The sequence below is a fragment of the Lepidochelys kempii genome, chromosome 2, assembly GCF_965140285.1.
Source record: "Lepidochelys kempii isolate rLepKem1 chromosome 2, rLepKem1.hap1, whole genome shotgun sequence".
Taxonomy (NCBI): Eukaryota; Metazoa; Chordata; order Testudines; family Cheloniidae; genus Lepidochelys; species Lepidochelys kempii.
In genome coordinates, this window is record NC_136381.1 from 204,445,774 (window position 1) to 204,466,136 (window position 20,363).

At 37.4% G+C, this 20,363-nt stretch overlaps 1 protein-coding gene across 1 annotated transcript in view; it reads left to right on the forward strand.

The window, feature by feature from the left end:
• The window catches only part of TBC1D5 (TBC1 domain family member 5), a 274,096-nt gene that overhangs the window by 162,482 nt on the left and 91,251 nt on the right, over positions 1 to 20,363 (forward strand). Inside the window, exon 15 of the mRNA XM_073333539.2 lies at positions 11,275 to 11,360. Within this exon, the coding sequence (XP_073189640.1) occupies positions 11,275 to 11,360 (86 nt within the window). The remainder of the gene's footprint in view (positions 1 to 11,274; positions 11,361 to 20,363) is intronic.

The window sequence follows — 20,363 nt, forward strand, 5'->3', positions numbered from 1 at the left end:
CTTGACAAGCGGATTACCAGTTTTCAGTGGCTCCAGTCCCAGCCCAACGCAGCTTGCTTCTCTAGTCCTCCTGATAAGAGTTACCGCACTAGTAGCTAAGGCCAGAAATCAATATTGGGGAGGCGGAAGACCAGAAATGAGGTAGGCACCATGGGAAACTTGTAGGAAAGGCAATCAGATGGGACGTGTGAGGTCACCGTGCACTCGAAAGAGGGCAAGATGTTCTTGCCACTGAGTGATGGGTTTGAGGTAGGGTAAGAAGGCCTGTATGATTGTGACAGAAAGGGAGGAAGATAGTAGAAAGGTGAGGAAGAGGAAGTTAGGAGACACTAAAGACAAATGAATTTATCTTCATCTTTTCAATGGTAGAACAGGAAGAACCCTGATATTTGCCCTTAGTATATTTAACACAATATACATACATTTTAAGGACGAAAAGTATGAATGGTACTTCAGCCTCTATCTTTATACACACAGTAAATTCCTGGCACATTAAAACATTTAGATGGTTAACCACCTGATTTACATATGTAATAAGATAGCTGTAATCTAAATACTGTTGTTTGCCTTCCCCCCGTTATATGTGCTTGCAATTGACTGCCAGCCCCAAATAGGAGGACAGTTTTCAAAATTTGATCCTAAAATTATAAATATACGTTCATTTTAAAGCACAATGTTTTAAAATTAGTTTTCCTTAACTTATCTTCCAAACCCTGAGCCCCTAAGCGTTTGTTTTTCTATAATAATTTACACAACAAATATTTGATTTTAGTAATTATTGTCTTGAGTTTTCAAGTTCAGCTCTTGTGTTGTCTTTCACTATTAGAATAAAGGTGTTACAGGCAGCTACCAATTTAATGAAACAGTGTTTGGAATAGCCATATTGTCATAGGCCCGTATAAAAGTAATACATGCACAGTGAGTCAATAGTTACTATTCATTTACATATATTTAATTTAAAACCAACATATCCAAAGCACTTTTTCAATTATTTTGATGTATTACAAAACTAAAGGGTCAGTATTCATAATAAAAAGACTTACCCATCCTTGCCAAAACTGATCCCCATCTTCCCAAATATGCCTGTCATTTAATCAACCTATCATAACTTAGCCTTCCCTGCCATAGCATCTTATAGATCTCAACTAGTATTTTCAGGAAAAGCCTTGGAAAATAGAGTGCTCAGAAGCCAACTAATCAATACCATGGATCCTTCATAGCCGCCCTCCCTTTTAAGCCAGGGGCCTGTTACCTAGAGCACCTGCATCAATCATCATAACCCTGGTGGTACCACAGGAAGGGGAGGGGCAGTTTCTTAGCTAGCTGAATATATTTGTGATGGTATCATTTATATTGTCAGTTTCTTCATAACACTCGGTAGATGGGCATCTTAAGTAACTAACAGTATGCAAATATTATGACAATCCATCTTAATCAGCAAGTGTATTTAAATGGAAATGAAGATTTGGGGAAATTCAGAGTATCACAGAATAATTCCTGAAATTAGTTGAGAAATTGGGGTGGGTTCAGCAAAGAACCATAAGAATGATTTAAAAGGATTAAAAAACATTCTTTATTGTGGTAGACTCAGAACTCAATCTGTTTAGCTTAACAAAGCAAAGGTTAAGGGATGACTTGATTACAGTCTGTAAGTATCTTCATGGGGAACAAATATATAATCATGGAATCCTCAATCTAGCTAAGAAAGGTATAACGTGATCCAATGGCTGGGAGTTGAAGCTAGCCAAATTCAGACTCTAAATAAGATGAAAATTTTTAATAGTGAGAATAATTCACTACTTGAACAGTTTACCAGTGGTCATGGTGGATTCTCCATCCCTGACCATTTATAAATCAAATTGGATGTTTTTCTGAAAGACATGCTCTAGGAATTAGTTGGGGGAAGTTCTATGGCCTGTGTGGTACAGCAGGTCAGACTACATCAGGGGTCGGCAACCTTTCAGAAGTGGTGTGCAGAGTCTTCGTTTATTCACTCTAATTTAAAGTTTTGCGTGCCAGTAATACATTTTAATGTTTTTAGAAGGTCTCTTTCTATAAGTCTATAATAAAAACTAAACTATTGTTGTATGTAAAGTAAATAAGGTTTTTAAAATGTTTAAGAAGCTTCATTTAAAATTAAATTAAAATGCAGGGCCCCTCGGACCGGTGGCCAGGACCCGGGCAGTGTGAGTGCCACTGAAAATCAGCTGGCGTGCCGCCTTTGGCACGCGTGCCATAGGTTGCCTACCCCTGGACTAGATGATCACAATCATCCCTTCTGGCTTTGGAATCTATTATTTGAATGCTGCTGTACAAACCATGGTGTGCTTATAGTCAAGTGATATCAAAGCAAGAGTATGGTGGTGTTCCAATAGTAAGAAATTAAGCAACACAATTACTGTGCCCTAATTAATTTACTTGTCCTTTATATTTCTGTAAAGCAATATAATACAATTTCCACAAAAAAATCTTGGTGAGCTAATGGCTAGTCAAAAGAAACATTATACATGCTGATAACTTCGTGATCCCAAACATTTTTTAAAATGTCCTTGATTTTTCTGACTGCTGGGTACCCAGGCAACCTTAATTCTGCCCATATAGAGATATCCTGGCCAAAAAAAGCAGTAATGAGGGGGTATTAAATGTAGACGTGTTTGGGGACATGGGATTATTGGGAAAGAATTGGAGAGGACATAAATAGGTAGGGCAGAAGTTCTTTTACTGTACTCCTCTGGCATTGGTTAGGGATTCATTACCACAGTGAAGCCCCATCCTCTAATAAGTGAGGTTTCCCTATGGTGAAATAGAAGGACAGGGAAGAAAAAGACTGGACACGAAATTATTTTTGTGTATTTTAATGCCAAACAACAAACTGATTTTTAAAGACTGAATCTTTTTCTTCTTTGAGCAGAAGAAAATAACAGTGGTACAGGCAAGCGCAAACCTGATAATGTTTGATATATATATATTTTTTTTAAATAAGAGGAAGAGGAAAATGAAGCACCTTGTAGCTCTTAATTACCTGGTACCAGTAAAACCTACTGCACATGAATTTGTTTGGGCTGTTTCTTTCAAATGACTAGTTTACTTATATTTCAAAAGTCATCTAAAACTACTGACCCTGTCCTAAAGAATAACAATATTAGCTATACAATGATATAATAAACCATATTTAACAATGTTAGAATGACGTGATTATGGTTCTCCTTGTGTGCAATCTGACAATTCAGTTAATCACTTCTATTTTGTGAAGTAGTTTATCAAAAAGCACCACTTAGAACAGTTTCTCTCTAATGAAAACTTCTCCACATCGTAATTAATGTATTTGACTAAAATGTGCAAAACAGAAACTGAGAGTTGTATAAAATGGATTGTGAACATTTTAATAGAAGCAAGAATGACTACTTCTATATCATGTCTAGTGTAGTGTGATAAAATTATTGTGTAGGCTATTTTGATATGAATTCAGATATACTATTGGTATGCTGACATTATTAAATTCAGCATAGTAAATATTAATGTATTAACCATGACAATCTGTACAACTCTTAACTTGACTATATTATAGAATATTTCTGTCATCCCATTTTTAACTGGCAGGAAACTTTAGGTGTCAAAAGAAATTTCAAGATACCTGTTAATCTTTTCAGTCAGTATTTTATGGATAGTTAGGTTTGGAGATTTGAGGTGGAGTTTTGTTCTTTTAATCTTTTTAAGGAGCAACATTTACCAAAATGTCTCTGCAGTTTCCTTTATTTTCAGGATCCCAGAATGAATGGATCTTCCTATCCCCTGACTCCAAAAACTTAACTTGTCTCCATTCTCCATATATGCATAAATATCATATTACTTTTATTGTAATGAGCAGATATGTAGATCTCAGAAAGTGCCTATTCGAGTCCTTAGGAACCTTTTTCAAATTTTTTACATACCACATTGTATACAGAACACAATAAAATCATCATCTTTGCTCTCCAGATAGCAAAAATAAGCCAACTAGCACCTTAAAAATATTTCACCTTCCCCATATATATGCAGGGGTGAAAATAACTTAAGGGACTTACTGGTACACAGGGCCAGAGTCCTGAGCGGGAGGGTTAGGGGAATCAACCGGAAGGGGCAGGGCCTCAACCAGAAGGGTGGGGCCTTTAAGTCCCCGTGCCCTTTAAATCATGATTTAAAGGGCCCAGGGCTGTGGTAGCAGCGGCAGGGAGCCCCAGGCCTTTTAAATCACCGCTGGAACCCTGGCTGCCACTGCTACCCCAGGTGTCCGGCAGCAGGGCAATTTAAAGGGTGTGGGCCTCCCAGCCGCCACTACCGCAGAGGAGTCCCTGGCCCTTTAAATCGCCGCCAGAGGCCCAGGGCTTGTGACCACTACCCCAGGGCTCCGGAGCCCAGGGCCCTTTTAAATTGCCTACCCAGAGAAGCTGCCCCGTGCTGGTACGGTCGGCTGTGTCCCAGCTCATGCTGGTACGCCATACCGGACCAGACCAGCTTACTTTCACCTTTGTATGTATGGCATATGTGTATGTATGCACATACACACAGAAAGAACAAATAATGTTGTTGTGTGGAATATGGTTTTATTGGTGTCAGCTTAGAATAGCTGCATTACTCAAAAAGCCATGAGTGAGCTATGCAGGTTGTCCAAATGAGTGCCAATAAAACCAAAATGTGGTGGCTTTTCTGTATATAAAAATGTTATATTTTAAATCTGATAACTTGGGACATTGACAGGGTTAGAAGCAAGTCTAGCTGTGTGTTCCATTTGTAAGCTTGGATCTCCCCTTTCTACTGCTGTAAAACTTCTATTTCCTAGCTGTGTAAGGTTTTGAGATACCAGGTAATAAATCTGTCATGGGTAAAGGGCTGAAGATTGCCTTATTTACATCTCACTGTTTAGTTACTTTACTTTTGAAAACAAGTGTTCAGGGGGAAAAAAATAGGTGACTAAATTGAAACGCAGATTGAAATTATGTGGTTAAGCAGTGTTGTTTATGAAAGATGTGGCATTTACACAGGTTACAAATTTGAACATTAGCAGGGTATTTTTTCTGTCTGGAATATTGATAAAGGTTTGGTATGCTTTGATCTACCTGTTAATAATATGATATATTGTAAAAACGTTAGTGAAAAAGAGTGTCAGCTAGTTAGGACAAGGAGCTAAAATATGTGTGACCAAAATTTTCTTTAATTCAAGTCAAAGATATTATTTATAAATCTGAATTAACATTTTTACCATTTCTTTCTTCTTCTCCAGAGAGAGAGAGCATAATGTACAATAGTATGTAATGTAGACCACAATGTAAAATACTTTTCTAGCATTTGAAACTCCCATTCGCCATAGGGATTCAGGGTTGACATGTAAGGAAATTGGAGTTGGTCATTATTTCTAGTTGGTATGAGTTTAGGGAGTTCTCCTTGTCTTTACCCAGTGAATTGAATTCTTAAATTTTTGGGGGGCATTTTATTTGCTTCAGGAAAAATATTTCCTTGATTTTTCCATTCAATCAATTGACATACAATAGTAATTCATTGTACTTCTATAGCATTGTCTGTAGGCGATTCTCAAAGGTATTTTTATTTTTGACAAGCATTAATTAATAGAAGCCCACAGCATCCCTCTGAGAATGGTAAGTAGGTAGTTTACAGATAAGAAAGCTATAACACAGAGAGGGTTACAGCATATCACTACAAAACACATTGATAGAGTTTGTCTCTCGACCCCCAGTGTCATGCTGTGGTCAGTACAATGTTGTACCTCTTCTTTTGATGCAATGTTATATCTTAATATAGATACACTAACAAAGTATATATTGGCTTATATTTTAATCCATTGGCACTGAACTCATTTACAGTGAGCAGTGGGGTATGGTGTCTGATAATACTGTGAAATAATAATGCCCCACTGTTTTATAAATATTTGTTAAAATCTGTTGCAGGCTGATGCAGTGCAGTTTGTGCCACAGTGGACAGTCATCACTGTACAACAGATACCTGCATTTCTTGTGATCAAATCTTTGAGATGTCTATGAAAAATTATTGAAAATGTTGAGCTGTTGTTTATACCTTATTTGTCAAACACATAGCAAATATATAGCTTCTTGAGTACATAACAAAGAAAAAGAGTGGCGAGGTTACATTTTCTGGGCACCTAAACTATTAGGTAGTCATTAATATGCACAGTCAAATTAATTATTGGTGCATAAAGGAAAGTGACAGCTGTGAACAGCTGTGTTCCTTATCTACATTTTAGTTGTACTTCACTTCTGTTCCCAATCCACATTTTAGCTATGTATGTATCAGTTTTTATTGAAGAGTTTCTTGTATTGCATTGGAGAAAGAAAAGGTAAAACCTTCACAGTGATTGTGGGATCAGATTCCCCAACTTTACTTATAGGCAAATGAAAAGGAAAAAATTAGCATTTTAATATAGAAATATCTTAGGCTTTAGGAGAATTATGATAAATCTAATGTTGCCTAGTGAACTAAATAAGGATATTACAACAAACTGTCTCCTTAGAAATATTTGTTTAAATAGAGGCTACAATACTTCATCTTTATCTTTTTTGGATAATTATTGCTATTTCAGGCTGTTTCTTGTTCCAGGTTTAAAATACCATTAGTTTTTCAAAAAATTATAATTGGCAGCATTTGTTTGCTATAAAACTACTGGATGGAAACAAAATTCCGGTTTGCTTGTGAGATAATTATTTTAGTGAGAGTTTTGTTCTATGTGAGATAATTACTTTGGTGAGAGTTTTGTTATGCGTATACAGTTCACTATCGCTGTTTCTTTCTCACTTGGTTGCATTTAGGTTATCTAGTTTCAGTTGCAATCTATTAAGCTAAGTCTTTTTCAGTGGTTGAGGTTTTCCCACCTGTCTAACCTAAAACACCTGCAACATATGTTTGCATAACCCTGCAATGCTTTGCGTTTTGGGCCTTGAGAAATTCCCCCAGAGCTTTTTGCTTACAAACAGCTGAGCAATTCATTTCTCTAATGACGAGTGTTTTTCCCCTGGCATTGAGGCAATAATATGTTCACTAAAATAAGTCTCATTTTTCATCAGAGAGGCACATTAGACATCTTTTTACAGTGCTGTTTCATCTTCTGAACCTTCATTATCTGGAATATTTAAAAACAAAAACAAAAGGAAGGAGAGGAAAAACTAAATCTTAAATTGTGTTCTATAGATTTCATCACCAGCACCTGCACACACATACTGGAAACCGCCACATGCTCACACAGTTAAAGCATTACATTATGGGAGTAAATTAGCTTCCTTGATGTATGACACAACCATCTTTCTATGACTTATATCACTCAAGCCTGCCCCACTATAAGATAGTTAGCTACATAAATAATTTTATATAATTTTCTTGTTTGACTTTTTTTTTATTACATGATTTGGATTTAGCAAAACATCTTTACTTTTTTCCCTACAAGTACCTCAGTAAAGTCCAACTCAGGGAACCAGCCAGGCATGTTAGAATTTCTGTGACCACTGATGGTCACTCTAAGCAATCAAATGTTTCACTCAGTTTTACTCGAAATGCTATCCAAAGTTATAACAAAGAGTTTAAAGACATGGCACAGACCCTCCACTGGTGTAATTCACACCATCTGAGCATCTGCCTGATTGGGTGAGATTCTCACTTCTGCTCCCTCTCCTTAACCAGCTAAAATGGTCAAAGGAAAGTAAAGGGTCTCTCATAGCTCTGGATCTGATCTGGAACTGAGAAAGACAGCACAGATTGTTCTTGAGGACTCCCTTGCAAGCCCTGATGTTAATATATGCATGGAGTGGACCTGGGGGCAGAAGAGGTGTGACTAGGGGGGGCAGGACCCAGCCCATGATGCTGTGGAGTTTTTGGACAGCACTGCTTTCCCATAGGCAGGTTGCTATAATTTAGACAGCCCCTCAGGACTGTCTAATTACGCAGAGGGCTGTTGCAGCCCTCAGAGTGGCTTAGAATCAAGATGGCCCAAGGGTGACTCAAAGCCACAATAGTCACCCACTCCCTCTGGGCTGTGAGCTCTATGCTGTGCTTCTAAGAGATGCAGCACAGAATCCTCCACATGTACAGCCCTACTTCACATGCTGGTTACTATAGCTCTGCATAATATTTGCCCCTTTTAAAATCTGTTAATTCAAAATTAAAGCTTTTGGTTGTCTAACATAGGCTATCCAGTTATAAAGGAGAGAATTGAAAAGTAATTGAAAAACCCACAGAAGATTGTTAAAAGAATGGTATTTACCATTCCCCTACAGGCAGACTATGGATTCCTAGACTCTTCTGGCTAATGTGACATCCCTAGAAGAAAAATCCATGGTAGTTCTGCATTTCACAGACCTATGTAGGAAGGAAGGGGAGGAATTAATTTGCTAATCCACTTAATGCCCTTTTTATACTCTTTATCAAGGGCAATCAGCACATAATACGAAGGTTGGGATATGGCAGATGTAAATTATTGATCAAAGTACTTACATTAGTTGAGAAATAAAGGTATGAAAACTTTACTAACAAGTAATTAAACATGTAAATATAACTATACTTACTTGGAATCTACTTGGGGAAAAAGGAAAAAAATGAATGCTCTGGTCAATAAATCAGATTAACTTATTCTGTGTGTCCTGAATGCACAATACATCTAGTACAGAGGATACACAAAGTTGGGTATGCCTACGAGAGAAATTAGTTTGAAATTGATAAAGAAAAAATTGCATTTTTCTAGGAGTATTTCTCATTATGAAACTTATGCAAGGGGTTTTTTTTAATATGAAAAATAGAGAAGGTACTATCAATAACATGCTATAAGTATCATAATCTTAATTTCTGTTACTGTCTGTTTGAAATGCAACTTTCAGAAATATTGACTATGTTTAGGATAGTAGTTTTCAGATATCTGCGTGTTAACATGTATGTCAGGTTTTTAAAAATAATGGGATTTTCTTAAAGGATATCTTACAATGCTAAAAACCATTTCCAACCATAATCCTCTTGGTTTTTATTGCCTTACATTTTAAATGCTGTTTTTTCAACATCATTTTTTCTGAGCTTTGGTTCCCCCTGCCCCCGCCCTTCCATGTAATAGTACTTTAAACTGCCTCTGCCTTTCATACCAGTAAGCCTCACAGGAATTTAAACAGGCCCCACTGAAAGCAATACTTGAGCCTCATTCATGTGTTCAAGTTAGATCATTATTCCTATTAATGGCTTTAAGTGCTTAGATAGTAGATCAGCATTTCATGTCTTGAATTGCTTGTCATTTCTGCATAAATATGTATTTTAAGAAATTGCTCCACATGATCTCGTCCCCCACTTTCTTCCAGAAAAGAAAGTAGCATAATCCTTTCTTGATTTCATGGAAGTTGGAAAAGAAAGCTTTTTTTTTTAGCAAAAATAAAGTGTATATCCAATTTCTGGAAACAAGTTGTAAAAACGTGTGATAGCCTTGTGAAAGTGAATTTTTCAATTGAATCTGGATCAACTGGAAATATGCCAGTAATTTTGTCATCCTCCTCTTCTTGTACATTGCTTCAAATGGTCATCAACTCTCATAAAGAAAAATAGAAGTCTATTAAATTTGTAAGAGAAAAGTTACACTATTTGATTACTAGCATAGTAGTTATAGAACCATCAGTTATCCTCCTCATGTCAGTTCAGATTTCATTATCGTAGAAATGCATTGAATTACCAAACCAGAGCAATAGTAACTAAAGCTGATTCATTGTTATTGCTATCAGTTGACGAGGACGGACTTACAAGCCATATAATGGGATAGAGTTATGCAAATGTTGTTATAACAAGAAAAGAAAAATGTACGGTGACCATTACCGTGCAGGTGACAGAATAAATGGGAATTTTTTTTAATGCTGTCTGTTAGCCTCAAGTTTTTTATAACACTGCAAACCAGTATATATTTAAACAATGTTTAATGTATTCCTATAGGAGGCAAAAAGTAATTTAATACAAAGGTAAGCCTGACAGCATGAAAAAGTTAGGAAATTCTCACTGAAGGTTTCCATCACCAACTTTAACTTTGACCCCAGCAATCCTTCTGACCCTTTGATACCTATTGACTCTTCAACTTTAACTCTTCTTCCTTTGTCATATGCATTGTACAATATTCTGTTACTTGAAATGTAAACCCCACCTACTCCTAAAAACATGAGAAGGCTGGTCAAAAAGGAAGTGTTTTCAGAAATTCACTGGAGAGTGGTGGAGCATGGGTTCCCCAGCCCATTACAACAGTGGGCAAGGAAAATGAATTTCCACATGTTGTATTTTTTCCTAATGCATTTTAACTTCCAATGAAATGGAAATGTATTACTTTAATTTATCCCTTTGATGAGTATTTATATAAAAGGGCTATGCTGTACTTCTGTTTAGTTGGATGCCTATTCAATTTATTTTTTTAATATGTATTTACATAGCACTTTATACCATCCCTTTGAGCTAAATTAGTGTAAGTGGACTCCTTGGTACATAATTCTGTGGTATAGGTTCTTCAGAATTCCATAGAATATTAAGTCCAAAAATAGGTAATTTCAGTGCTATTTAAGACAAAATATGTCAATAAATTAGTTTATCTGAGGTGAAAATAGGGACTAACAGACAAACTCTGTTTTCAGCATTAATTGTGTAGAGGATAGTACTACAGGATTCCAGGCCTAGATTCTGAATACTGTGAGGTTTCGGTGGGGGAAACGGTTCTGTGTGCCATCTAGTGGATACATTTGATTTGATCAGCAAAACATAATTCTAACATGAAACCAATCTTTTTTTTAACTAAAATGTTCTAACAAGTGGGTACTTTAATTTTAAATTAGAAATTATAGCTAGTCCTTACTATTAATGTTTTATTTAATATGATCCCTTTATAGGCAGATGTTTTAGTGATACACTTTATAGTCAGAACTTGAGAAGGGACAAAACTAGCTTGGAACAGAACTTCCCCAGAAAGTTCAGATCCAGACTCGAACATTGTAGCTCAGTCCCCTTTCTATATGGATGAATATATGCTTAGTTATGGTATTTGTGGAACAGTCTTAAAGTCATCAGATGATAACAATGGAATCTAAAATATTTCAAAGCTGGCTTTCCTTTTTTATATATTGTTCCTACCTTTATGAATTATGGTCCTAGGAAAAAAGAAATGAGTTTTTAATCTATAATCCTTATTGATTAACTTTTATATTAAGATACTGATGCCTAATTTTTATTAAATATTTTCTAATTTAAACATTGTAACACTCTTTTCTGTAGAAAAATCCAAGACCAGTGACTTACCAATTCCAGCAAAGTTTAGATTATTACAAAGCACGTGGAGCAGACTTGATGAATAAAACCCGGTAAGACACTTTCATATATGTTGCATTTTAATTAACACCTTACCCAAAAATAGTGAATATTTTATAGGTTGCTTTGATTCAAAACAGGAATTATACAAACAGTATATGGAACACAAATGACTATTATCATAGTATTTTAGAAATGTAGGGCTGGAAGTGACCTCGAGTTATCAACTGTTCCAGCACCCTGTGCTGAGGCAGGATGATGTATATCTAGATTATCCCTGATGGATATGTCGAACCTGTTCTAAAAAGTTTTCAATGACAGGGATTCCACAGCCCCCCAGGAAGCCTGTTCCAGTTTTAATATCTTTATAGTTATATATAGTTTTTCCTAATATCTAACCTAAATCTCCCTTACTGCAGATTAAGCACATTACTTCTTGTCGTACCAGCAATAGACATGGAGAACAATTGATCACTGTCTTCTTTATAACAGCCCTTAACATATTTGAAGACTGATATCAGGTCCCCCCATAGTCTTCTCTTCTCAAGACTCAAAGTCCCCAATTTTTTTAACTTCTCCTCCTAGGTCAGGTTTTCTAAACCTTTTATCATTTTTGTTGCTCTTCTCTACACTCTCTCCAATTTGTCCACATCTTTCTTAAAGTGCAGCTTCTGGAACTGCACACAGTACCTCATCTGAGGCCACAGCAGTGCCAAGTAGAGTAGAACAATGATCTCTCATGTCTTGCATACAACACTCCTGTTAATACACCCCAGAATGATGTTAGCCTTCCTTGCAACTGCTTCATGTTATTGACTCGTGCAATTTGTGATTCCGTATAACCCCTGGACTCTTTTCAGCAGTACTGCCTCCCCAGTTACTCCCCATTTTGTAGTTGTGCATTTGGGTTTTTTTTCTTTGTAAGTATAGTACTTTGCACTTGTCTTCATTAATTATGTGAAATTAATTTTTTCATCTTTGCACAATCAATAATATTACAAAGAGTGCTATATTCTAGCTTGCATGCTCTCTCTCTCAGGCTAGGGTCTTGTCTACACTTGCAATAGCTTAAAACTGATTTACTTGAACTGGTGCAAACCACTGTGTGGACAATCTTCGATCAGTCTACCACAGCTTCTATCAATTGATCTTATTCCTTTTAAACTGATTGAAGAATGCCCACACAGCAGTTTGCAACAGTTCAACTAAACCAGTTTTAAAACATATCCTTGGTGAAACCAGAGATCTAAATTCCATTACACTAGGCACTGTACAAGCACATAACATAAAGATGGTTTCTGCCTCAAAGCACTTAAAATCTAAGTATAGTGACCGAGTTTCAAAACAACCACGAGTCAAAGGATAGAGGGCCAAATCTGCTTACATTACTTATGCTTTTATCTCATTGAAGTCAATGGGTCTACTTTCCTGGTAAGGAAAAGCACAATTTGGTCCTTAAAATACAAAGATGCATTTGTAATATCCATGTTTTTAGTGCTATGTGACCAAAAAGCTCTGTTTTATTAGAATAATCACTGTATGAGAAAACTACTACAAGTATAAAAATTCCAGGATGGGTTTAATATTTGTATTTTTTATCAGGCTTAAAATGAATTGATGCTATCCCATAGGTTGCAAACTTTGGATATTGAAATGGTGGTTATGGAATGTGCTGCCATGCCAGTGCTAATCTTATCATTGTAAAATAAATAAAAGGGACACCCATCCCTTTTTTCACACACCTCTCCTATCTAATACAGTGCCAGCTTGCAATGTGCAAAGAATTTTAAATTTTGAGGGACGGGGAAAAAATGAAAAGTTTCTTTTTTTCTAGCTTCTCTCTGTGCCTTATGATGATATCAAATGACAATGAGTGAAAAAGACAATGACATTACATCATAATGTGATTAGCAGCATTACGTTACTATGGCATAATGTTCTAGCTATTTGTCCTGTTAAGAAACTTAGAAAGATGGCTATCCAGAGGAGGATGTCCTGCCCCAGGAATCATGGTTTTCTTTTTGTATTGGCCCAGCCTCATTCCTTGATCTGTGGGGTCAATATTCTTGCTGCTCCTGCATCTTTGACTTGTAGCATGGGAACTTTGATTCTTTCTGGTGGACAGGGAAACTCCAAAATATAGTCTCCACCTGAGCTGTCCTATAGAAGATTCTACAACCTCTCTTCTGCTACCCTCCAAGTCTGCATTTTTCGTACAACTGTTTTAGGAGGCCCAACTGCAGCTTATTATATTCTCTCTCTCTCATTGTACTGCTCTCTCGTGGAACACCCAGGCACTCTTTTAACTCCTACTGCAAGACTTCTTGACCCAGTTTGCTTCTCAAGAGCTCCTTGGTCTCTTTTTCAAAATACAGGATCTGTAGGATTTCTGTGTCCCACACACAACTGTGGTGCGCTGCAACTGCTTTTTGTTGGGTCTCAGATGGGCCATGCTGCAGAAACATATTAAAGTATAATTGTGGAACTTATGAGCTAGTGTCTCTCCCTGCAGTTATCATGGAACTAGCAGTATTGCAGCTGCTGGCAAAGCTTTCTTCCCTACTTGAGGCTTCCTGGAAGGAGAGGATTCTAACTAGGGCTGTCAAGCGATTTAAAAAATTAATCATGATTAATCGCGCTGTTAAACAACAATAGAATACCATTTATTTTAAATATTTTTGGATGTTTACTACATTTTGAAATATATTAATTTCAATTTGCAATGCAGAATACAAAGTGTACAGTGCTCACTTTATATTTATTACAAATATTTGCACTGTAAAAAACAAAAAAAAATTTCAGTTCACCTTATACAAGTATTGTAGTGCAATCTCTTTATCATAAAAGTTGAACTTACAAATGTAGAATTATGTAAAAAAACCTGCTTTCAAAAATAAAACAATGTAAATCTTTAGAACCAACGAGTCCACTCAGTCCTACTTCTTGGTCAGCCAATGACTCAGACAAGGTTGGTTACAATTTGCAAGAGAAAATGCTGCCTGCTTCTTGTTTACAGTGTCACTTGAAAGTGAGAACAGACATTCACATGGCACTGCTATAGCTGGCGTTGCAAGATATTTACATGCCAGATGCGCTAAAGATTCATATGTCCCTTCATGCTTCAATCACCATTCCAGAGGACACGCTTCCATGCTGATAATGGATTCTGCTTGATAACATTCCAAAGCAGTGCGGACTGATGCATGTTCATTTTCATCATCTGAGTCAGATGCTACCAGCAGAAGGTTGATTTTCTTTTTGGTGGTTTGGATTCTGTAGTTTCCACATCAGTGTGTTGCTCTTTTAAGACTTCTAAAAGGATGTTCCACACCTCGTCCCTTCTTTGGAAGGCACGTCAGATTCTTAAACCTTGGGTCAAGTGCTGTAGTTATTTTTAGATATCTCACATTGATACATTTTGTCAAATCTGCTGTGAAAGTGTTCTTAAAACAAACACGTGCTGGGTCATTATCCGAGACTGCTATAACATGAAATATATGCAGAATGCAGGTAAAACAGAGGAGGAGACATACAATTCTCCCCCCAAGGAGTACAGTCACTAATTTAATTGATTCATTTTTTTTTAATGAGCATCATGAGTATGGAAGCATGTCCTCTGGAATGGTGGCCGAAGCATTAAGGAGCATATGAATGTTTAGCATATATGGCATGTAAATACTTTGCAACGCCGACTACAAAAGTGCCATGCAAACGCCTGTTTTCCATTTCAGGGGACATTGTAAATTAGAAGCAGGCAGCAGTATCTCCCGTCAATGTAAATAAACTTGTTTGTCTTAGCAATTGGCAGAATAAGAAGTAGGACTGAGTCGACTTGTAGGCTGTAAAGTTTTATACTGTTTTGTTTTTGCGTGCAGTTATGTATCAAAAAAAATCTACATTTGTAAGTGACACTTTCATGATAAAGAGATTGCACTTCAGTACTTGTATCAGGTGAACTGAAAAATACTATTTTTTTGTTTATCATTTTTACAGTGCATATCTTTGTAATCAAAAATAGTAATATAAAGTGAGCAGTGTACACTTTGTATTCTGTGTTGTAATTGAAATCAATATTGAAAATGTAGGAAAACATCCAAAAATATTTAATACATTTCAGTTGGTATACTATTGTTATAAGTACAATTAATTCATGATTAATTTTTTTAATCACAATTAATTTTTTTGAGTTAATCATGTGAGTTAACTGCGATTAATTGACAGCCCTAATCCTAACTATTACATGTGGCACTGGAGGATAGAGCGCTTTGATTCTGACACAGCGGCAAAATGAGGATAGACATATGGATGGATTTTAAATGGCAGGCCACAACATTTAATAAGTTTAAACATAGGGGAGAGTCAAAACCTGTCCATCACCTAGGGGTTACAGAGCTCCTACTATATAACCCGAAACTCTGAGTGGCTGTCCTCAGCCTAACCCCTAGGACTCTGCTCACCCCACAAGGGGGACAGAAGTTGCAGAAGGGTGGGGACCTTGGCTGGTGAGGGCCACAAGATCTCACCCTCTTCCATGACCCCAAAGCCCATCACCAAAATACCATGTCTTTTATCGTTTTAATGGCACTGGAAACTGGCCACAAGTTGCAACAAGTTAACTCAACCAGGTAGCTGAGTTGGGTACTAAGCACATTCTTCCTTAACCTACTGTGGCATGAAGGTGCTGCAAGGTCTGTGAAAAGCTCCCCAGACCTCTGCCAATTGTCCCTATTGGAGAAAAAATTCCTTCCTGACCCCCATACAGGAAATGGGCTAGACCTGCAGCATCTGCCAAACTGTTCTCCCATTTTAAGTTCAGGGGTTACTGGGTGGGACTGCTGGAATAGAGCTGAGAAAGAGCATGGCCCACGCTCCAGGTGAAATCCTGGCACCTGGGGAAAGCTGACCAATGAGCAGCACTCCCTGCCCCACATCTGGCCTGTGGGTTCCAGTGACTCGCCTAGGGGACAAGCTACCTGGTTTCCATCATTGAGTCACCCTCCCTCGCTGCTGGGGCTATCCCCCTTTGCTGCTGCCACAGTCAAGTTCCTCCATCTGTTGAGGTGGGTGGATGGCATATGGAACTGGTATGAGCTCTTCATTAGGCTCAGCTTCTGCTACATGTAGTTTAAATACTTTTTAATTATTTAGGAAATAGATGAAGGGTCCATCCAGTCCTCCCTACCTTTCTTGCCTGTAGGCAAAGTGATCAAAGGATTCCCCGGATACCTTGCTAATGGCAAATATTATAATTTATTTCATACAGTGAGGTACTCTCTTATAACTATATAGAAATGGTGGAATACTCCTAGAATACTGCATCAGACCCTAGTGCCTCAGTATATCACAAAGATGTCAATACAATGGAGAGAGTTCATTGATAAGAGCAAAAATAAATAAATACCAATGTGGTAGAGGAATTGTGAAGCATAGCTCAAGGAGGGAATAACTAGGAGGACTGGATTTCAACAAAGAAATATTTAGGCCGTATCATTTCAGTAGTATTGTACTTTGATATACTCTCCCAAAGGAAGTGGTGGCCTCATTAAAAAATATACTGAACAAAGCACTGGAAAATATATCATTAGGGATTGGCTCTGCAGTGAGCGAAGAATGGATTCGATAACTAAACGGGGTTTTTTTATCTTTAATTTCTGAGATTCTATGATACCTTTAAAAAATCTTTACAAATCTACACTATATTGCTTAATTTTTTGTTCTTTTAAAACTTTTAAATGTGTCATATTCATGTAGATTTTTCTCTTTTAATAGCTACATACTGATGAGATAAGGATTTCATAAAACAAAACATTTTTGTCTGAGCAGAAAATTGAAGAGATTGAATCATCTTGTTTAAAAATATACCATTCATAGTCAAGGTCAATGATGCTTATTGTGATGAAACAAAATTGTTTGCTTCATAGATTGGATTTACGTCTCCTTGACATTCATGTTTTTAAACCAATGTCTTACTTTTAAATGCATCTGCTGATAACTCTATAATATAATCAATCCTCATTTTTCTTGTAATTGTCGTGCGTGTTCGGTACATTTTGACGGCTCAAGTGCAGACATTGATCCATGTTTAGTGGCTTCAATCATCCTTTGCACTGGTATATAAGCTTAATATACTATTTTAGGTGGTAGGAAACAGATATAGTGCCCCTATTCTTCTGAACTTCAATCTGGTGTCAAAGCATCTCGTCCTGCATACCTAATGCCCTGTCATTGCTTGCATTTCCTGAAACTGCAACTTGAGGAAAACACCACATAACTCCACTTAGGGATCTAAGGAAAAAAAATAGCAACAGCTTTTCATGGCAAGCCACTAAAGTGTCAAAATTATTGTTTGGCTTGTTGTGTTCGTGTCCTGAGGTGATCATTGCCAATGCAAGATCAGTTCATAAGAGACCTGAATCCTGGCAAACGTTTAAAGCTGAATAACCAATCCTCATCGAATTCTCAGATGATATGTAACAGTCTTCTACAATTTTGATAAATTTGCTCTCATTCTGCCTATTCCAGCTAAGCACTACTTCAATTAAAGAATGTGGTATTAACGGCTTTGAGCTGCCCATAAAAGAATACTGTAGTAATGAAGCGGCGAGCTCTGTTTCCTCTCTTTCTGTGAGAGAAGGAATGTTGTCCCACAGTCCTTGTAAATGTGAACAAAGAGAGCTACAATATTGCCAGCCAGTTTTTCACACAGTTTTGAGAATTGCTGTTTTACCTATTTGAGGAAAACTTCACCCTAAGTATGAGTGGGAAATTGAAATGCTCCATTCAATGAAATCATTAGATTTTGGCAAATGCTGTGCAATTTGAACTTATTCAAAGTAGCTACAATTCATGGAAATTAAGGTATAGTATGTTATCCTTCGAAATCATATTGACAAATGACATTCATTTTTTTTCCTCCCACCCCAGATTAAACTCAATCACACAACTCGGTTACTTGAGGTGTATATTAGGCTAAGTATTTGCCAGATTGGATCCTGTCTGAATAATGATTTCAGGATTGGATCTATATACCATAACGTAATCCTTATTACTGTTCCCTTTTGTTTTTAACTACAGTGGCTATTTTTAATGCACTTAAGTTGTTTGCATCATTAAGAACAAGAAAATTTGCTGAACAATTTCATCTCTTCAAAATAAAGGAGAAGAAAAACAGCTTCTAATTCCCAGTGAAAGTGTTAAGATAACCCAGAGATCAGCAAAGCCATTTCTATTTGATCAGACAATTGATATTCAAGCAATATATGATAAATGATTGGGATGGCCTTTGCAGGAATTTCACCATCACAAAAATCATCAAGATTTTGCTTTTAATGACCTTTTTTTCTTAACTATGATCTAAATGGCTGTGCTAAAGAATCAGAAAAAATATGTTAAAAGAAGATTATCCTTAATCATTGTACTGGGACAAAAGAAAGTTTTGCAATGTTTTGGTGAATTTTAAACAAACATGCAGTAAGAATGAATTAGTATGGATAGAGTAGGAACTTGAATGTGCATCAGAATTTCATCCAAAATTCCCAATATTTTTTTAGTTTGTTTTTTTAAAACCTTCTCCCTATTTACCTCCAGAATGAGTTTCTACAGAGACTTTCTACAGAGAAAGTCTAGGTGTAGAGTCAAACTGCTTAAAAAGTTGTTTGACTTCAAGTCAGAGTCAATAAGATTAAAATCCGAGAGAGCATGAGCACTAGAGAGAGAGCATCAATCCTACTTATGGGCCTTCATCCACATCTTGGTTTGGAGTTTGCCAAAGTCTGTAAGATGAGCCAATCATGCTCAGCGGGCATCAAGCCTTGTTTATGGCCAGCCTTGCCTCTGGCTATAGCTACGTCCATCACCAGACTCTTGTGCAGCCTGGAAGTAAGCTTAAGGAATGCTTGGGCAACACATACCCCTTGGTGACTTCCTGGATGGTATGTGGATATTGTCAAATGTCCTTCATCAGATAGCTCAGGACTAGATACGTGGGTACTGACATCCTATCTACAAGGAGACCCTTCTTCAGCAAAATATCTCCTCTGAAGTCCCAAATGATTTCCAGAGTAAATGGAACATCCTTAGTCACTCTCTCACCGAATAAGGGGAAACGGTGGATGTGCCTCTGGCATTCTTATTATGGTAGCACACACTTAGTAGCCCTAGTCACAAATCAGGACCCCCACCATGCTAGGTGCTTTCTGAACACAGAACAAAAAGAAGATCCCTGTCCTGCGAAGCTTACAGTCTAACTAGACGTCCCATATACTTGGCATTGGAAGAGCCATTCACCCTATTCCCTCCTGCTCACTGTCCTTATCATCCCATACAGACAACTCAGATTGCTGTTTGGAAGATGAAGAGGGGACTATCAAATGCCGCCTGAGCAGATGCCAACCAGTCTTGTGCTGAACTCACCATCGTCAGCGGGTTCAGGGCACACACTGGTAGCTAAGGGCATTGAGGCTGGGGCATGAGTCTTGACTCTGATATGCTTGATACACTTTCTGACTTCAGTGCTCTGAGTGCATTTAGCACTGAGGTCAGGCTTTAGACTATACATCCTCATCAACTTGGAGCAATTACTTGTATTATCATCGTACCTAGGAGCCCTAGTCATGAACCAGGACCCCACAGTTTTACTGGCTACACAATGTCTTGGAGGGAGAATGACACGTTACAGTCCATCCTGGAATCATGGATATGACTTATCTGTGCTGACTACCAGGCCTGGAATGTCTGGAGATCTTGACTGATCATGTACAGTAATTGAATTGGCACAGACAATAAGTGCTAGCAGGGAAGTGAAGCCTTGACCTCTGGTAGGCTGTGAAAGCAGCAAGGCATCGATGTTTTGACACACTGCATAACACAAATGGAGGAGCTTTGGCACGCTGCATAACACAAATGGAGGAGCAGAAGAACAACACAATAATCAGAATAGTAATACACATGCCATACAGTAGTCTAACATTTTCAAAGCGCCATTCCAAAAAAACATTGTTTATATGTGGCCTGGTTTTACTAAGAGTCAGGGGATGCCATAAAAATGCACAAACTAT